Genomic DNA, 19,476 nt, shown 5'->3' on the forward strand with positions numbered 1-19,476 from the left:
TACTCTTATATTTAGCCCATTTCTATTAATCTATACTTTGCCACGTGGCTCGTGGCTTACCAGTACCTTACATCTTGTCATGACAGCGGCTGGCTGTATCTCTCAGCCTTCCACTTCCCAGAATTCCCCTCTCTCCTTGTCCCGCCTATACTTCCTGCCTGGCTACTGGCCAATCAGCATTTTATTTACACAGATCGATGTCCACAGCAGCCACCTCCGAAGGAATTCTTATGTAGGGACAATGCAGGAAACCATCGCTCTGCCCACTAGAAGCCGCATCTGTCAGCATAACAGTGTTGCCTTTCAGCCTTCCGATTTCTTGTACTTTTTAAATTTCATTAGTAACAATGTATACAACATGTTTGTTTGTTTGTTCTGATGATTTTTTTCTTTCATGTAAGGCTCCACCCTGTAGCCCAGGCTGGCCTTGAACCCACTGTGTAGTCCAGGCTTGTCTCAAACGCAGCAGTCCTCCTGCCTTAGTCTTCTGAGGCTAGGATTACAAGAGTAAGCCACCACACCCTGCCTCTCCTTTTAAGAAAATGAAACTTTTCAGGCAGTTAGGGCCCCATTCCTCTGGCAGCCTACACACACACACACACACACACACACACACACACACACACACACACGATCACCTTATGCACTCCTAAAAGTTCACCTTGTAGAGCTGCTGAGCCAGTGACAAGGTATGCGTGAATGTGTGTGTTGGTGCGTGTGTGTAATATACACATAAATATGTGTGTAAATCTAGCCTCCTGTTGAAAGCCGAAGATTCAGAATGTCTAGGACCAGGCTCAGTTAAGAGCACTCGCTGCTCTTGTAGAGGTCCTGGGTTTGGTCTCCAGCACCCTCTTCTGGGCTCTGAGGAACCAGGCATGTACATGGTACACATACACACATGTAAAGCACTCATACACATAAATAAAAATGATTAAGTCTCAAACCAAATCAGGTTGTGGCTGGCTTCCCTGCACTTCACTTCCTCACGGATCTTCCCCGTATTTGTCACCTACTTGCATGTCCTGGTGCTGTTCTCGGCCCCAGGCTTAGAGGAGTGAGCACATCACAGAACAGCATCCCAGGGCCAAGGCAGACGAGGTGGCCAGTGAGCCACAGCAGCAGAGCCTGGTAGATGGTGCCTACGGGGGCAAACGACAAAACCAGGGAAGGCCTCATGGTGACAGTGAGGGACAGACCTAGAGAGGGGAGGGAGAGGGTGGGCAGTGCCGCTGTCTGGGGCAGAAGCCTGTGGGCAGAGGGCACATCAAGAGAGCTGTGTCTGGGGAGAAGAACAGCAGAATCCAGTGTGACTGAGCCAGAGCCAGTGTGAGAGAGAAAGGGGAGAGTCAAAGAGCCTTAGGACCAAGAAGCAATAAGTCCTTGGAGGTCAGTTGTGTCAACTTGAATGAAATCAAAGCCATTGGGACGCAGTGAGCAGGGGAAGGACACGGTCTGTTCCCCTTGTGGAAAGAGCAGCATGACCTCATTCCCCCCACGCACAGACTAAAAACTAAAGACTAGTGGCGAAGAGGGCAGCATCTCTGGCAGGGCTGAAAGACAACAGGATTTACTGATAGATAAGTGAGTGACAAGAAAGGGTAGTATTGTGACTGACTCCCAAGTTTTTGTCAACAGAGGTCATACCAAGGCAGGGAAGCCTGCAGGAGGACCACCACAAATTTGCTCTGGACTTGGATGCTTAGGGAGATAATTAGACACCCAGTGAGTGTGTGGTCAGTGGGAGAGCTGCAGGCTTGGTGTGCAGGACCTACGCTCAAGCTGCAAAAATACACCTGGGAGTCAGCAGCATCTAAGTGACTTACTTATAGAAGTAAAGATTGACAGGTGTCAGGGAGATGAGGACCCCAGAAAGAAGTAGCCAGAACGGGTATCCTGGAGTGTGCAGTGACTCGGAGGCCAAGTGGAAGGAAAGGTAGTCAAGAATCAGGCCCCTACTTATTCAGGAGGATGAGGTTGGGGCCTGACCATTGGAGACAATATGGAGGCTGTGAGTTTACGAGGAGATGGGATGAGAGGAATTGCAGGTGTGAGTAAGAGCTTTCAGGGGCTCCCCCTGGGCTGTAAAGGTGAGAAGGCACCCTCGCCTTCTCGGGATTCCACTGTCTGCACACCCTGCATCCTGCTCCTGTGGCTGCCGGTGTGCAGCCAGAGTGTCTCAGCGTGATGGCCATGCTACCCATGCTCATCTAAGCACCCTCTCCCCTAGATCCTCTCTGAAAGTGGTGAAGGCGGCAGCCCAGGTCTTAAATACCTTATGGCAGTATCGGGACCTCCGGAGCATTTACAAAAAGGTAAACATCCGAGAACAGTGGTGCCGCCATGAGAATCCCTCATAGCACACATTTCTAATCACTGACTGCAACGGCGCTGCTATTCATTTTCTCTTTTAACTCCGCAGGATGGGTGGAATCAGAACCATTTTATTACACCTGTGTCCACGCTAGAGCGAGACCGATTCAAATCACACCCTTCTCTGTCCACCACCAACCAACAGATGTCACCCATCATTCAGTCAGGTCAGTGGGCATTTGTGTGACAGAACATTGTTCTGAGAGAAAGAGGTCTGAGCACGAGCTGACTCGGCCTGTCCCTTCAGCACTGTTAACAGCCATTTTCTTCCATTTGAAAAGAGAGTGCAGTGCATTTTTAAAAAAATCATCAGCTGCAGTGCATTTAAAAAAAAAAAAAAAATCCCAGGGCCTGTCCCCACACCTGGATGCTGCTTCACCAGGTTTGGGGTGGGACCCTGACATCTGCATTTGGTGTAGAGTCCTGGAAGGGGACAGTAATTTAGGACGCATTGGCTGACCAGGAATGTCGGTGCTGTCTGCCAGCTTTGCATAAGTTCAAGTCTCCTGTTGCTGCCGCTGTTGTTGCTGTGGGCGGAGTTTTCGGAGAAATGTCTCAAAAACAGGCTCCTAGCTTTGCCACAGCATGGCTGCTTTGCAGACCCACACTCACCCACACCCACCTCACAATGTGGCTTTCTAGAAAGTCCCTTGGACTTTAAGCCGAGGTCTTGGCAACTGTGCCGCCCACCTGTTTGCAGAGTTGAGCTTAATGGAAAGACCGTTTTGAGCTTCCCACTAAATGACATGTAAAGGAACCTTGTGACTGCAAAGTCAAACCAGGGCTGTGGATTTAATTCTTACCTGAATGAAACAGGAAAAATGATGCTTCTTACCTTGATTCGGCTTTAAATCACACATTCCTCCACATATATTATCTGTTGTAGTCAGCTGTGCAGCTTCTGACAGTCCTATTGCTCATGTGGACAAATGTGGACAAAAAGACTAATATCCATGCCCAGGGGCTCTAGCCACATAATTGAATGTCTGTGGTTGTGCTGGGAGTTTCTTGTTGTTTGGTTTGGTGCTTTTTTTGTTTTAAACATTATCTATTCCTCCTGTGTGTGATAGATATGTCTTGCTTTAAAATTATGAACTGTTTCATTAAACAAGAACTTTGTCTGTTTTGGACACCCCGATAAGCCCTTATGCTGTTCTCTTATAAAAAATGCTCAGTGTGTCCGAGGACTTAGGAATAGGGATGTCAGAGAAGCCAGTAGAGTTGGCTGCCAGACAGGGGAGCTTGTGTGCAAACTCAGAGTCATTTTAAACAGGGGAGCACATAGCTCCGCCAGGTAGAGCTCCTGAACATACAAGCAGAAATACTGGTGGCCCCCGCCCCAGTCCCTCGGTGGCCCCGGACTCTGTTCTGAGGGAAAATGGGTGCCACTCCTGTCAGTCAGCTGTCTGAGGGTTGATCATCGTCCTTCAGCACTGCGGAGGGATCTCTTCCGGGCACGCCTGCTGCCTTGGTAGTGCCATCCCAAACGGAAGCTGGTCTCTCCTGTCCTGCTAGAAGTAGCCCAGAGGCCTGGCTGCGCATGCTCACCTCACTCAACAGACAGCCCAGAGTCAGTGAAGTGGCAGCACAGGAGGAGGCCTGCCCTGCCGGGCCCTCTGGAGGCGGGGCTGTGCCAAGCCCCCAGGGCGAAGGCTGGAGGACCACCACTGCCAAGTACAGACATGGCCACTTTTGTGATTAGCTTTCTTACAAACCGTGGTATTGTGGAGGGCGAGGGGGAACTCCTGTTTCTTTCTTCCTTCCTGGCCACGCCTTTGGTATATAGCTAGTCATTACCAGATGTGTGGCCTAGGCCAGGCTAGGGTCAGAAGTTATCTGGGCTGGGGGGGGTCACATGATCTCCTGACATTAGATCACCATAAAGAGAACTATAAATGTTATAGACTAGCCACTTCTGGACACATACAGATATTTTTTTAAATGATCCAAAATCACAGCAGGCCATAAAACCGGCTACCAAGTATCTAAATGTAAGTGCTGACAGGAATTGATAAGCACCTCAACTCTTATCATCAGGCAGATGGAACTCTTGCACGGCTCTTAACCCCGTTTCCAAGGCTAGGTCAAGTCTCTGAGTCAGACTGCTGCCTGCCACCCTCTACTCTGGGCCTCTACAGCTGGCTGCTGGCTGCAGCTCTGGGGTGTGCCCAGATGTCACCCTTGCTGGTGTGGGAATGTAGGGTGTGTTCATGGTCTTCGGGGTCTGGCTGCTCTTCACCCTCAGTGGCTCTGAGAGCGGATTTGACTGTGGCATGCTAATGAGCACTTGGTTTTCCGGAGCTGATGATCTGACTTCTCTCTTTTCCCCCTTCCTTCCTTTGCCTCTCCCTTCAGTTGGCAGCACCTCTTCCTCACCAGCACTGTTAGGAATCAGAGACCCTCGCTCTGAATACGATAGGACCCAGCCACCTATGCAGTATTACAATAGCCAAGGGGACGCCACACATAAAGGCCTGTACCCTGGTAAGACCCAGCTGGGTGTGTGACGCAGCACCCGGAGGAGGAGGCACATTTCTGCGCGCTCAGCCAGCATCCTGGAAACTAGCCCGTGCTTAGATTGAGCCGGTTCCCCCGGCAGCAAACCATGTCCCTGTCCCTTCTCGACTGCTTTCAGGATGGTTGCTTTTTCTGCTTGTTTTCAACAAGTCAAGCTGATACAGTGATGGGTGGCCACGAATGAAAAAGAGGCTGGATCCAGTGGCCACTTCCTCCCTTTGCCCCTGTCCCCTCCTGCTCTACAAGAGTCCCTTCTGCATCGGCACCAAGTGCCCGATGTGGCTTTGCTGGTCTGCGTATACGCTCTAGACCGGCCCATTTCTAAACTCAAACTCACAATAGCAATTGAGTCTCTTTATGTTTTCATGAAAATATTTGAGTGAACTGTAGACTGACTTGTAATTTTCCTCAAGTGTAATTATTTTTAAGACCAAAAATAGTATTATAGTGTAATATTTTATATATATAAGTACTTTAATATCCTATTCAGAAAGATGTGCATAAAAATATTTTCATGTTGCCAGCCCAAAAGTTAATTGGTCCATTCTCAAATATTTAGTAAATTAAAACTACTCCAGAACAAGTCATGAGCTACTGCAAAACAAAAAGTGCTTTTCCCTTAAAAAAAAAAAAAAGAGGGAAAGAAAATACCTATTTATTAAAAAGAAATCAACTCAAGCTGATGGCAGCTTAACTACTGCGGGGGGTCCAAGTTGTACTGTTGTCTTTGAAATTGTGATTTCACGGGACTATTTACTTATCAAGTATTGTTACCATGGCAATTAATAGCTCAGAAGGTTGCAGATGCTACATTTCGAGTACCAAGCGCTCTGCGGAAGGGAGCATGCACACAAACCAAAGCACAGGCGGCTTCGGCTCTGCAGCAGCCTGCTTCATTTGAAAGGCGTCCCCTTGAGCATGCGCCCTTTATCTTTGCTTGCTCGGAGTATGCCTTATTTTCCTTATTAAAACAATTAAAACCTTTGCTAGGTTTAGCAGTACTAGGAAGGCAGCTAGTGATGTCATCCGGAGTCTGCCCTGGGCTCTTGAAGACACTTGCCAAATTACCAAGTGCTTTTCCATTTACAACATGCTAAACCATAGCAGACCCAAGTCTGGGCCTCTGTATAGCTCTCTGCTTTGAACATGCCTATGCCTGCCCTCTCCAGAACCCGGGCTCTAAATCACAGCTGCTCTGAAGGCATGAAGTGCATTTTAATGTTCCATTTCCCATCTCTCTGATGCACACTGTGGCTCAGGGCCCTGGAAGAGTCATGTTCCTCAGCCCAGCACAGGGAGCCATGCTACTGCTCAAAGACAACTACAGAAACCTCTGAGACTGAGCAGAACTTGAGACGGCCCCTGGGCTCTGCATTCCCATGCTTCTTGTGCCACACACACTTGGCCTGTTTTCGTTGCTAGCCTCCCAGGCCTGGGATGTGCCCTCTAGATCCAGGGAGCCTGGGCTGCTTCCCTTCTGCCTACCCTGGCACTAGGGAAGGCAGGACCCACACAACCTGGTGGACCAGTGTAATAAACAGTAGTTTTAATTGAATAAACTATTTTCTTACAGGCTCCAGCAAACCTTCACCAATTTACATCAGTTCCTATTCCTCACCAGCAAGAGAGCAAAATAGACGACTACAGGTGAATTTGTAATGTCGTTTGTCCAGAAGGCTGGTTAGCAGTCACACAGTAAGGGGCCCACCAGTGAGAGCTGGGCCTCAATGCAGGGCCCAAGGAGCTTCCCCCAGGGGCTTTGCTCCTCAGAGCTGCCTATGGTTAGATAATTGTTTCCATTAGTGCTCTGAGGCTGCGTGCCTCTGCGGATGCAAGAAAGCTCTGGTGCATGCTCTTTGTCCAATAGGTTCCCTCTCCCACTTCCCCCCTTTCCATTAACCTATAAAGTCTCTTCCATCTTTGGGTGAGTCAGAGTTGGTGGGCATACCTCACACCCTCACTGTTCCCTCTGAACACTTGATCCTACGTCACCATGACTTCCTCCTTTTAAAATCCCTGAGTCTGCAGCCATTTATGAGGGGTCTCTGCTTCCAGGAGGGCCTTCTCGAGCTGTCCCCTAAGACTATACAACTACATGCACCCCTTTCAACCACAAAACGAGGGTTTCCCAGCCAGAACTACATTGTGTCCTTCCAAATAAGGGTGTTCTAAGACACACACACACACACACACACACACACACACACACACACACACACACCATCTACACCATAATCTTTATTTAATAGGAAAAAAGGAAAATCTAGTTTTGGGTGATTTTGTTTTGTGGTTGGGTCTTCCTGTTGTTCCTGCTGATCTCAAACTTTGGAGCTACCTCAAACCTCCTTTTTTAGTCTCGGGAGTAGGCAGGATTATATGCATGCACCCCCACACCCAGCTTATGCTTTTTCTTTTGAAGTCAAGAGAAATCTGACTCTGAAAGAGGAGCTAGTTAGCCACGTAGTCTCTTAACTCTGAAATACCAAGATGTTAGACTGAGTTTAAGTCAGATGCCAATACCTAGATGGGAAATTCTTACATCTTACTGAGTTGGGGGGATTTGGGCAACATGAAGTCACACATAAGAGCCATGATCACTTGAGGGCATCATAGTGAGGTCAAAGCTAGGCCAGCACAATAGGAGATGGGAACCAGGTGCCCTGTGTGGATGCTCACATGTGATGCTTCGCCTTCTTCAGAGGACCTTAGTGGAAGTCCTTGCCTCCAGAATTGTATTTGCTCCCAAGTTTCTGCTAATTTTTTATCTTCCTGCCTTGAGATTTCTCATCCTCTAATAGTACACAGTACAGCAGAACTCAGCAAACCACATTACATCTTTTAAAATTGAGTGGTGGATTCAAATCTTCATCAAGAAGTAAATGTTTTAAAATGCAACCCTATAATTACAGTTATCTGAATATTTAAAACCAAAGTCCCCAGCACTCCGGTATACCCATGATAAGCTTAACTTTCCTGTGCAAAAGCTGCCTCCTCTTTTGGTCCGAATCTAACAGGCTCCTCCACATCCCATGGCACCTCCCACTGAGGGCCTAAGCTCTCCTGAGGCCTCAGGACAGAACTTGAGCAGACAAAGCCAGCTTGCCTATAAACATAATTGAAAATCCTCCCACTGTGAGTAAACACGGTGTGCACCTGAAACAGCTTCTCCCCTTAGCCCACATCAGTGTTCTTTAAATGTGTGTTTCTAAAATGCTCTCGCTTATTTGCCTTTCCATCTTGCCAGCAGCACCAACAGCTGTACTATCAAGATGACTCCTCCAGGAAGACCTTGGATGCTTACAGATTGTACTTGCAGTCTCCTCGTAGCTATGAAGACCCTTACTTTGATGACCGAGTTCACTTTCCAGCTTCTACTGATTACTCAACACAGTATGGACTGAAATCAACCACAAATTACGTAGACTTCTATTCCACTAAAGGACCTTCTTACAGAGCCGGACAGTACCCAGGGTCCCCGGACTCCTGGGTGTAGTAGCATCAAGACGCCCGCCTGCCTGGGAACTCTGTCTTTCTAACTTTGCTTGGATTGAGGTGGAAAGTCCGTCTTGCTGATTTGATGAAATGTGAAAGTGAAATGGAAGGAATGAGTGAAGAGTATTTTTTTTTTCTTTTTGAGGAATTTTCAGGGAAGTGAGGAAACCCTTGGGAGAGGACTTTCTGAGCTCTGTGTAGGTGTTAGGTCTAATTACATGTAGATTCTAGTGGTGAAGGTGTGGGTGATGTGTCGAGAGGTTTGAGAAATGGGTGAAATGAGATGGGGTATGTGTAGGTCAAATCAAATTACAGATGATTTTTTTAATGTGAATAAAGTTATGTTCAGATAGTTTGTACAGAAAAAAATAATAAAATGGATGCCCTTCATGTTTTATTGCTATTACTAAATGTCAAGATTGTATGCTATTATGTCTTGTAAAAATTTCTTCTGTTGGTGTAAATACGGAAATGCCACATTGGTTAAGTGCCATCATTTGTAATGCAGTGTGACGTTTGAAAAGAGATTTGAAGAACTGACAGCCTGAAACACAAGTGGGAATCCCAAGGAACTATTCCAGTTGACAGCAAACTCTGGCATCCTGTTCTCAGTGCATAGTGAACCGGAAGCACAGGGCTCAGTGTGACAGCCACGCCATGCTCATCCCGCCTCTTTCACAGGACACTTCACTGCCATTTTCTATGCACATGGAAGAATAATAAATGTGGAAATTTCATCCTGGAAAATGTGTTCTGGGCCCCTTTTTCTGAGTGGGATATGGAAAACAGACTTAGTAAGGCCCTTGTGAGATGGTCCACACTGGACGATGAAGATATGGTTGCCCCCTTACTTACCTTAGTCTGTGTATTTCTTGGAGTTTTTGTTTGTTTTAATTTGATACACTCTACAGTTTTAGCAGGTTTTGCTTTATTTCAGCCTTCTAGGTGTATTTAACATCTTTTTTCACCTAAGGGAAATTATATCTGGCATCCTGGCCCTATACTATATTGGCAAGGACCACTTACAGCATCATTTTTTGGAACTAAGTCATTACATATGGACACTTGGGCATTTGTTTGCTTGGCATCAATGTTATAAGCCAACACTAATTCTAAATAATTATTGTGCTGAATACTTGTTAGATTACAGATGGCCTTGGGGGATTCCCACGGACACTGTAGGCATGTTCCAATGCTACTCTACAGCATTGTGGCTATAGAAAGAGACCCAAGAAACAGTGATTTCCTGAGTGGAAAACAGCCCGAGGTTAGGATTCAAATAAAACAGGTCCAAGTGTAGGCAGGAAAATAGCTGAAGTCTACAAACGGTGAGCCTTTCTGAGCTTTAGCCTTTCCAAAGGACACCTAAGACGGCTGACAGAGTCATGCTCTCTGCTGTGTGTGCCCTGGCTGCACAGAGGAAACAGCCTTCTATATGACAGAGGTCACTGGATATGCCTGAGGAACTGACAGAGATTTGGGAAATCACACCTATTTGATCTCACATTCCTGAACCCAGTTCCTTGGTATCTAGGTATAAGTGAAGGCTCTGCTTAGAGGCAGAAAAGCTCCTCCAGAGATGACTGACAGCTGCTATTTCTCTTAGTGACTGTTTTGGCACATATGGCCACACTGCAACTAATGCAGATCTCAGCTGGGAAGAAGTCCTTGGCGCCATGGTGAGAACTAGGCAGAAGATCTGAGGCCTTTAAATCTATTAACTTGGGACTTGAAAAAAGAAATTGCAGGCAGAAACGTGCATCATCGATCATAAAGATAGGCTAACCCCATTCAGCAGAGAGAATAAACACAACCTACTAAAACTATTGAGTTATGCTGCAGCCCTGACATTACCAAATAACATCAGCCCTCGGCAAGAGGTGTGTGGTTCTGCAGAGCCAGGGTCAGCTGAGAATAAGCCCTGAATAGAGCCAGGTTCAGAAAGCTAGACCAAGGCTTCTACACCTGACTCCACCTTCGAGGCATCTGAGCAACTTCCACAATGTGAGGTTCCAGCTGGCCACGACCAACAGAACACATGGTATGGACCAAGCCTCAGTCCTTGCTCATGAGCTCCCTGGGTAAGTGTGCAGTGGAGACGTACACAGACCTTTCATTTCCTGGACACCGTCCAGCCCTACAGCCAGAGCATTTAGACTTTGATGTCAGGATATGGAGTTTATGTAGGAAAGAGCCGTGAATGTGAAGTATTGTCGCAGAAAACCATCTTAAACTTGGAAAGCCAGGAGACTTTTCTGCTGGTGTGTGTGTGTGTGTGTGTGTGTGTGTGTGTGTGTGTGTGTGTGTGTGCGCCTAATACCCACAGAGGTGAGGAGAAGGCATTACATGCCTTGGATGCCTTGGAACTAGAGTTTCAGGTAGCTGGGAGCCATTATGTGGATGCTAGGAACAGAATCCAGGTCCATTGCAAGAACAAGTGCTTTTAACTGCTGGGCCATCTGTCTCATCCCCTAGAGCATATTTTTGCCTGTGCCCATTTGTTTGAGGTTACATCCTTTGAAGACCATGAGCTTCTCCTAAGTATTGGAAATCATGACCACACAGCACCCCCATCATTACTCCCTAGCCAGTGTTTGTCCACCTAAGTTTTTGGTATTCCCCAAGTGCCGATGGTTACACATACATGGTCAGTTCACCCTCACAGCCAGTGCATGGTATCCACATTATAAACCCAGAAACAAACGAGAGTAAATTACTAAAGGTCACACCAGTGAGTGACCAAGGCAGGGGTAGCCCTGTGGTCTAAACTAAATGATGGTAGCAAAGTCAGGCCTTTGAATTCCAACTACATACTGTCTATTAGACACTGTTCATCACTACCTTAAATTCACCAAAGGAAACTATTATTATCCGTAAGTGAAAAGTAACCATAAATTGAATATTTAAGGCATGCAAGATGGTTGGTTCAGCACATAAAGCACTTGCCAGGCAAATTGACAACCTGAGTTCAGTCCCACATAGAGGTAGAAGGAGAGGATTTCTGACTGCCACATGCCTGCCATGGTACGCTGTTTACACATGTACACACAATACATACAATAGCATTAAATATTTTAAATGAACAGCTATTAAGAGAAAAAAGTACCCAAATCTATCTTGTCCACCATGATGTCACATGAGCCTCACTGGGAGAAAGTTGAGTCCTTATCACTCTACTGTGAATGGTGCTTCCTGCTAGACTGACTGGGAACTCACTCTGTGAGCCATATCTATTAACAATGGCCCATTGAAACAAAATCTGTCACTGTGTGATCCTAGCATCATGAGGCCTCAGTAATACCCTTAAATCAACACTCTGGTCCCTCTTTGAGATTGTGGCTTTGTTTCCATGATCAAACTGGATTACAGAGAAAAACATTTGAAAACTTGGCCATTGCTATTCATTTATTCAATTTATTTTGAGTAGCACTGTTTATAGTAACGTTATTCCTAATAGCCAAAAACTGGAGGCAACACAACTATCCATCAGCAGAATGGATAAACACAAATTTTATCCAAGAGTGGGAAAAACTGCAACATACACTTGTTATCATAAAATATTAGTCTACAATAAACAATGAGTCACAAATATGACCTGGACAAACACCAAAAAACATGCTGTTCAAAAGAAGGAAGAGATTGGCAGAGCGAACATGCTGAGTGATTCCCATGCAAGAACAGGAATAACTCCTGTAAGGGTTGAGAGCCACATTGTCCACAGAGGTAGAAATGGGCAAGAGCTCTCTGGGATGATGGAAATGTTCTCTGTCTTAATTGGGATGCCAATTACACAGGTACATACATGCTGCAAGACTTCAGAATATACACATCAGAGCTACATTTCAGTGTATCAGATGATGTCAGTAGTCACCCCAAAAGAACTTCAGAGGACAAGGGAGACGGGGTGGGGAGAGATCTGCTGAAGTGGAAGGGACAAGGAGAAGAAGAAAGAAGAATGGATATGATCCAAAGTGTGTGCATGTATGAAAACATCATAATGAAACTGGTTATGTATGATTAACATATGCTAATAAAGCTACCCCAATACATTAACAATAGTCAGTAAAGAAATAGCATAGCCTGAGACATGGTTTAATGACCTAGCATTAAAGTTATAATTATTTGTCTCTTCTGAGTTAAGAAAAATGCAATTTACTTCGAACCTTAACAAAATAAGCCACTTATTTTTTTTCTAGAAGCTTTGCATGAGAAACTATCTTTTTGTTGTTATGTACACTAACCCGTTTAAAATACAGCTGCTTTCTAAGGTACACATAAAAAGAATTCTGGAAAATGTGTATGTGTAAAGCACCATGGGGGCAGCTTTTGGACAAGCTGCCATGGTACAGATTCACATGTGTTGACAAGAACGTAATTTAAGAAGGCTCAGACTTATGTTTAAAAGCATTGCCAAGAGAGAGAAGCATGGAGCCCTTTTACCTAATGATCCAAAGAGATGTGTAAATAAACAGCCTGTCAGCCTCAGAGTGCTCCCAACCACAGAGGAGGAGTGTGGGAGCAGAGCCCTTTGGGAGAGGTGTCATCAGAAAGCAAACAGATCAGTGAAGTCCTTGGGCGCTTGGACAGACTTGGAAGCCAAGGACGAGCTTTTCTTCCGGTCAAGGAGACCCTTGGGGGGGAGGAAGCAAAGTTAACTGTTAATTGGTGTACAAATGGAAAGGGGATTCAGAAGAATGGTGGGTAGAGGAGCTTGGGGATTCCAGAGCAGCTTCTACAGGCGGAGCTTTTTAGTTACCCTTTGCTGATGCAGGCCCAGAGCTGAACTGGGCCTCAGAGCCTGGAGAACACAGGCCTGCAGAGCCTGGGCCTCTTCATCTCCCTCTAGCCCTTGATTTTTACCTCCATCTTGATTTACCCTGTGACAGCAGTGTGCTGTTCACTCCCATGACAGCCCTGTCTGACTGGCTGTCACTATGAATGCCCTTATTCAGGACCCTCCTCAAAGGCTGCAGACACAAAAAGGAAAATTTGAGCAAGCAAATTATGACTTGAATTGTGTCTGTTTTAGTGCCTTCCCTTGTTTTTATGTCAGCAGCTTCTCTAGAAGCAGCTGGCGTGTCCCCTAAGTGGCTGTTTGTGCCTATTGCTGTTGCCTAATTCTAACTTGAAATCACTGCAAAACATTCTGTACTGTCATAATCATTTGCATAAGCCAATAACTAGCTTTTTCATTATTAAACTCCCATCCAGCAGTTAGGGGAATTTTGATAAAGACTTAATGATATGATGCACTCTTTTGCTCTCTAGTCATAGATGGAGAGCTCGTTCCAGAACTGACCGATGCATTGGCTCGGAAAATAAAATTAATCACAACTTCTGTGGGGTCACAGGTATCATTCTGAACTCAGAGGGGAAATATCCAATTCTCCCCACACAAATCTCCTGTAACTGTTTACTCCCCAGAAGGCAACACCCCTGAAATGTGCCTTTGTTTGCTGGCAATGAAATGTAATGTGTTTGGCTCCGGGTGCCTGGATAGGCTGCCATACCCACTCAGTGCTAATCTAATAAAATGACTTCAGGGAGGAAGCAGGCCCTCTAGGGTCTCTTTTTAGGATTCTTCAGTGGCTGGGGTGTCCCAGACCAATCCCAGTGAGCTGTTACTCCTTCCCAGGAGTGAGAAGGATGGTGTTCAGGTGTGCCCAGGTTTCTGAGGACAAATGGAGAGCATTGAATCCTGATGGGCCTAAAGTCTGAGATAATAGGAAGGGATTCAGCCAATGCAGATGGGGGAAAGTCTCACAGGGCTCTGCCCCTAGACAAAGAGTTTACAGGCTATTCATTAAAGACTGCTGAGAGAGAGAGAATGAGTCTTCCTCAGGGATGAGCCTGCGCTTAGCTAATACCAAGTAGCCAGCTGTAGAAACATATACATACATCATATATACATGTGTGTGTGTGTATGTACATACATACATACAAACAGCACTACACAGACTCAGCAAGTTATTCATATATGTATTCACTCACATAAATAACAATAATCAATAATAATTCAAGAAAAAAGACCAAGAATTTGGGGGTGAACAACCTAGGAGGGAGTGTGCTGTGGATATCGCTCTGTGTAAATAAAGTTCTGTTTGGCCAGTGGCCAGGCAGGAAGTATAGGCGGGATAAGAGAGAAGAGAATTCTGGGAAGTAGAAGACTGGGGAGAGACACCGCCTACCGCTGCCATGAGAAGCAACATGTAAAGACACTGGTAAGCCACAAGCCATGTGGCAAAGTATAGACTAACAAAAATGGGTTAATTTAAGATAGAAAAGGTAGATAACAAGCAGCCTGCCACAGGCATACAGTTTGTAAGCAATGTAAGTTTCTGTGTGCTTTCTTGGTTGGGTCTGAGAGACTGTGGGACTGGTGGGTGAGAGAGATTTGTCCTGACTGGGCCAGGCAGGAAAACTATAACTAAAAATGGTGCCCAACGTGTTGGCAAGAGTTTCCACCTAAAACCTGAGAAAAAAGAATCTAAGACGGAGCTAAAAACAGCTTCCTAATTGTCTCTCTCAAGTTAGCGGCAGCCTGCTGGTTTGAGCTACTATGGCAGGTTCCTGGCGTGTGCATCTGACCTGCAGTGTGGCGGGAATGAGGAGTCTACAAGCAGCACTTTGTTCTGCTGCATGGTGGATTTAGCCTTTGCTAGTTAAAAAAAAAAAAAAAGAAAGAAAGAAAAAAAAAAGGGGGGGTGGTTTCTGGGCTATGTGCTGCTTTGATAGAACTGCTTCTGATAGTTGATGGTATACATGGCTCCAGACCCAGAGCTGGCGGTAAACTGTACCACCGCCATGTTGGGAAGCTGAGGTGGGCGGAGCCAGCAGCCACAGCAGCATTTCAGTCTTATAAAGATGGATTTTACACAGAGAATCTGGTTTGTTTTGTCTTTGGGATTTTTAACTGCAGAAAAAGATTTGATTGTAAAAGCTGTTGAGTTAAACAAATATGTAAATTTTAAAGGTACCTTGACTTCAAAATTTGGATATAAGGATATGTTGCTTTGGAAAGGAGTCTCTGCTTTTGTTTCCACAGAAAGCCAGAGGCTGTGGATTTGTTCCAGATTAAGATACATCAGGTTTGATCAGCCAAGACCACCTGAAAGGTCTCCAATGACACCATGGCCCACATGATCCAACATCCAGAATGGTTTCAAGGCAACTGGCTCAGAGGTTCACCCTAATGGACTACTCCATAATCCTAAAATTTTCTTTGTGTCCCCATAAGATACAGCGCCCCCCTCCAGCAGGAAGTAGTAAGAAAAACTACGCCCAAATTCCCAGCTGGCTTTGGAGATGGAATTGGCTCACTCCTTCTCTAAACCCAGACGTATTGTTAAAAGTAAAGGTTAAGAGATTCTTGTGTCCCAAATCAGAAGAGCCCTCTGGTGTGGGGCAGAGAAAAACCAATATTTTTATTTAAATCAGGTTGATTATAAATGCGATCTCTCTTTCTAAAGATGCGATCTCTTTCTAAAGAAGAAAAGGGGATAGGATATAGATATAATAGGACAAAAGGGTAGATTAAGGAACTTACTTCTAAAGAGCAACAACTTGTTTAAAATGTTTTACATTGGTTTAGATTTTAGTCTATTGATACAAACTTAGTTAATTTTGTTATATTGTGTGTATATTTCTACTCTTGTTTAAGGTATTATGTTTATATAGCTCATTTAAAATTGTAATGGATAATTAAAAATAGATTGATAATTAGTCATCTATGATAATCATACTTGTAGCCATGTTATTTAAGTCTTCTAGGTATACACAGAGATATTTCAGATAGATAGGTAATCTTCAAATACTTCAAAGACCTACAGAATATGGCATTTAAAATATTTTTAAAATTTAGACTTTCTGGACAGTGAGACATGTCTGCTCCTGGCAACACCGATTTACTTCAGAGACGAGGATGGGCATTGAAGACACTTCATATCTTATCTTCACCTTGTCAAAAATAGCCATTTTGGCAAGAAACTGTTCTTGCCTGGACTGCTTGAACAACTGGACATGCAGGACCCATAGAAAGGTGACCACTAAACTTTGCTTGACAAAATGGTCCTTCAGGTTCCTGCTTCACAGAAGAAACTTCCAGACATTCTACAGGACACTGAGAGAAGTGACCAAGAGACTCTAGCCCTGTGGGCTGAAGACAAATGCCCCAACTCTACAAAGGAACATTAGGTGACTGTCCAGGCTGCCAGCTGTCTCTGTCTACTCTTATAAGGCTCCTGAAAAATGCTTACATCCTTCTCCCAGTTCTCAGGTAATATTATATCCTTCTGAGGTCTTTGATGTGGTTGAAGACTAGATAGTTATAATTTCCTCAGTTATGATACAAGATAAGTTAGATATAAAACCTTAGACTCACAAATATAAGATAGATAGGATATCTTCTTTAATATTGTAACTATAATTCTTGCTTGATAATTGTTTTGTTATATGTAATTGTACTATGTAAAAGTTAAAACCTTCCTTAAAAAAAAAGAAAAGGGGAAGTGCTATGGATATCGCTCTGTGTAAATAAAGTTCTGATTGGCCAGTGGCCAGGCAGGAAGTATAGGCGGGACAAGAGAGTAGAGAATTCTGGGAAGTAGAAGACTGGGGGGTGACACCGCCTACCACCGCCATGAGAAGCAACATGTAAAGACACTGGTAAGCCACAAGCCATGTGGCAAAGTATAGACTAACAAAAATGGGTTAATTTAAGATAGAAAAGGTAGATAACAAGCAGCCTGCCACAGCCATACAGTTTGTAAGCAATATAAGTTTCTGTGTGCTTTCTTGGTTGGGTCTGAGAGACTGTGGGACTGGTGGGTGAGAGAGATTTGTCCTGACTGGGCCAGGCAGGAAAACTATAACTACAGGAGTGGAAGGGGGAACATGATGTTAAACGAGAAAGATGTACCACACTTTGCATTTAGAGAACAGGACAGATGCCTAAGGGTAGCTCAGGAATTAGCTTGAAACAAACCCCTGCAGCATCCTGCTGCATGGAGCTACCTGGATGGTTTCCTTGGGATTTATTTTCCCCGTGTTCATTTCCCCGTGTTCAGTCGTCAAGTTGCTCTGGAGGCGCTGCAGCTGTGTGGCTCACTGGAGTAGCAAACTCAGGCGGCATGCAAATGATGTTGATGCTACTGCTTGCAGACTGCAAGAGCTGTGGGGAGTAGAGGCTTACTAGGTTTCAAAGGAAGGACTTGGAGGCTAAGCTGTGTGTCTCAGGTTCAGAGTTGCTGCATGCAGGCCCCAAGAGTGGAATGTCTGAACCTGAAGTGAAAGCAGCTGCGTTGGAGACCTCTGGAAGTTAGAGATAGCAGGAATGTGGCCCATCTGGCCAGGGAAGCCTCGGCTAGGAAAAGGGGCCCAAGAAATAGGCCATAAAGGCTTCAGTCAGGAGGGCTGTGAGGACAGGCCTGTGGAAACCATTTGGTACTCATATTATGCCACTCTGTGCCCCAGACACCAGACACTGTTACAGGATTTAATGTTTGACCTGCTGGGCCTTGCCCACTTGGAAATGAAGATCCACCTGGTGCCTTTGTATATTTGAGTATGTTACTAGTATTTCTTATAAGTGCTTACAGCTTGTTTGCCTTGAGTTTCAGGAGAAAACTCAGATTTGGGCTTTTCAACAATATTCAAACTTCGGGAACTCTCAGAAATGGGATAAATGCATGTTACATTGTAAAACAGGCATGCACTTTTGGAGGTCAGAGATAGAATGATATGTTTTAACTCTTCAGTGCTCCCCAAAAGGCTCGGAGGGGAGAACCTGGTCACCAGCCTGTAGTCCTACTAAGTGGTAAAACCTTATATAGAGCCTAGTAGGAAGAAGTTATGTCACTAAGGGGACCTTGAAGGGGATGTTGAGAGACCAAGAGCCCCCATCTCTCTGCTTCTTGTCCACTATGAGATAAACAGTTTGCGTTACCACAAGCTCTGCATTGCCACCATCCCAACAGAAAGTAGACAACAGACAGAGCCAACTGACTGTGGGCAGAAAACTTGAAACTATAAACCAAAATAAATCTTCCTTTTTCAAGAAAAGAAAGATTTTTTTTTTATTTTTCTTTTTTTTAAAGATTTATTTATTTATTTATTATGTACAAGAAGAAGGTACCAGATCTCATTAAAGATGGTTGCAAGCCACCATGTGGGTGCTGGGAATTGAACTCAGGACCTCTGGAAGAGCAGTCAGTGCTCTTAACCTCTGAGCCATCTCTCCAGCCCCTTTATTTTTTATACATGAGTGTGTGTGTGTGAGTGTGTGTGTGCATGTGTGCGCGTGCATGCATACACGCACACCACCTATATGATGGTGCTTTCAGAGGCCAGAAGAAGGCATCAGATCCCCTAGAGCTAATACTATGGGCAGTTGTGAGCTACCAGACATGGGTTCTCTGGAGCCATTGCTCTAGACCCTCTTTGTTCATTCCAACTTGATTTATCACAGGTATGCCACGATGACGGAAAGCTAACACAACTGGTTGGTTCCCCAAGACAAGTTGTAAAAGTGTCTCCTCTGTATCTCATCTTCACTACATTCAGAGGTGACCAGGCATTCTAAAGTTAATATGGTGGCTCCACCAATGTCTGCATAGTTCAAAGTTCTGTCCTGCTATCCCTGTATACGCTTACCCTCAGGTCTCCCTTCTGGCTTCTGGAACTCCAACTAAAACAGACACATTCCACATCAAGTAGAAAAAAAATAGAAAAAGTAAAGTTTGCCAGGTGAGTCAGCCTCTTTAAAAATCACTTCCCTGGAATCCCCACCCATGCATCTCACTGGACACCCTCCCTACAAGGGAGAGTTTTCTACCTGGGCCCCTTGCCAGCTCTACTCATGTAGCGGTTCCACTGATGAGGGAAATCAGGGATGGAAGAAAGAAGTGTTCTTAGTCTCTGCCCAGGATTACCAATGGTACAATGAGGTGATTTCTGTACTGCTATTACCCTTTTCCTATGAATGGAAGGTCCAACCTGTGTTGTATCAGTCCCATGGTTGAGCAGAAGGCATTGTACCATCTCTTCTAAACATGAAAGACAACAAAACTGGATTTTACAAATCAAGTTTGGGCAAGA

General features: G+C 45.0%; 1 protein-coding gene across 25 annotated transcripts in view; it reads left to right on the forward strand.

Annotated features, from left to right (window-relative positions):
• Window positions 1–9,129, forward strand: part of Pkp4 (plakophilin 4) — a 224,988-nt gene extending 215,859 nt beyond the window's left edge. For 13 of the 25 annotated variants that reach the window (XM_036184716.1, XM_036184718.1, XM_036184723.1 and 10 more), the window contains 5 exons: window positions 2,231–2,315; window positions 2,423–2,540; window positions 4,729–4,857; window positions 6,464–6,537; window positions 8,138–9,129. In XM_036184716.1, coding sequence (XP_036040609.1) covers window positions 2,231–2,315; window positions 2,423–2,540; window positions 4,729–4,857; window positions 6,464–6,537; window positions 8,138–8,383 — 652 coding nt within the window. In that variant the 3' untranslated portion in view covers window positions 8,384–9,129. Of the gene's footprint in view, window positions 1–2,230; window positions 2,316–2,422; window positions 2,541–4,728; window positions 4,858–6,463; window positions 6,538–8,134 lie in introns of all 25 variants that reach the window. The other 12 variants (XM_036184697.1, XM_036184702.1, XM_036184704.1 and 9 more) reach the window with 4 other exon arrangements.
• The last annotated feature ends 10,347 nt before the right edge of the window (window positions 9,130–19,476 follow it).

The sequence above is a fragment of the Onychomys torridus genome, chromosome 4 (assembly GCF_903995425.1).
Source record: "Onychomys torridus chromosome 4, mOncTor1.1, whole genome shotgun sequence".
NCBI lineage: Eukaryota > Metazoa > Chordata > Mammalia > Rodentia > Cricetidae > Onychomys > Onychomys torridus.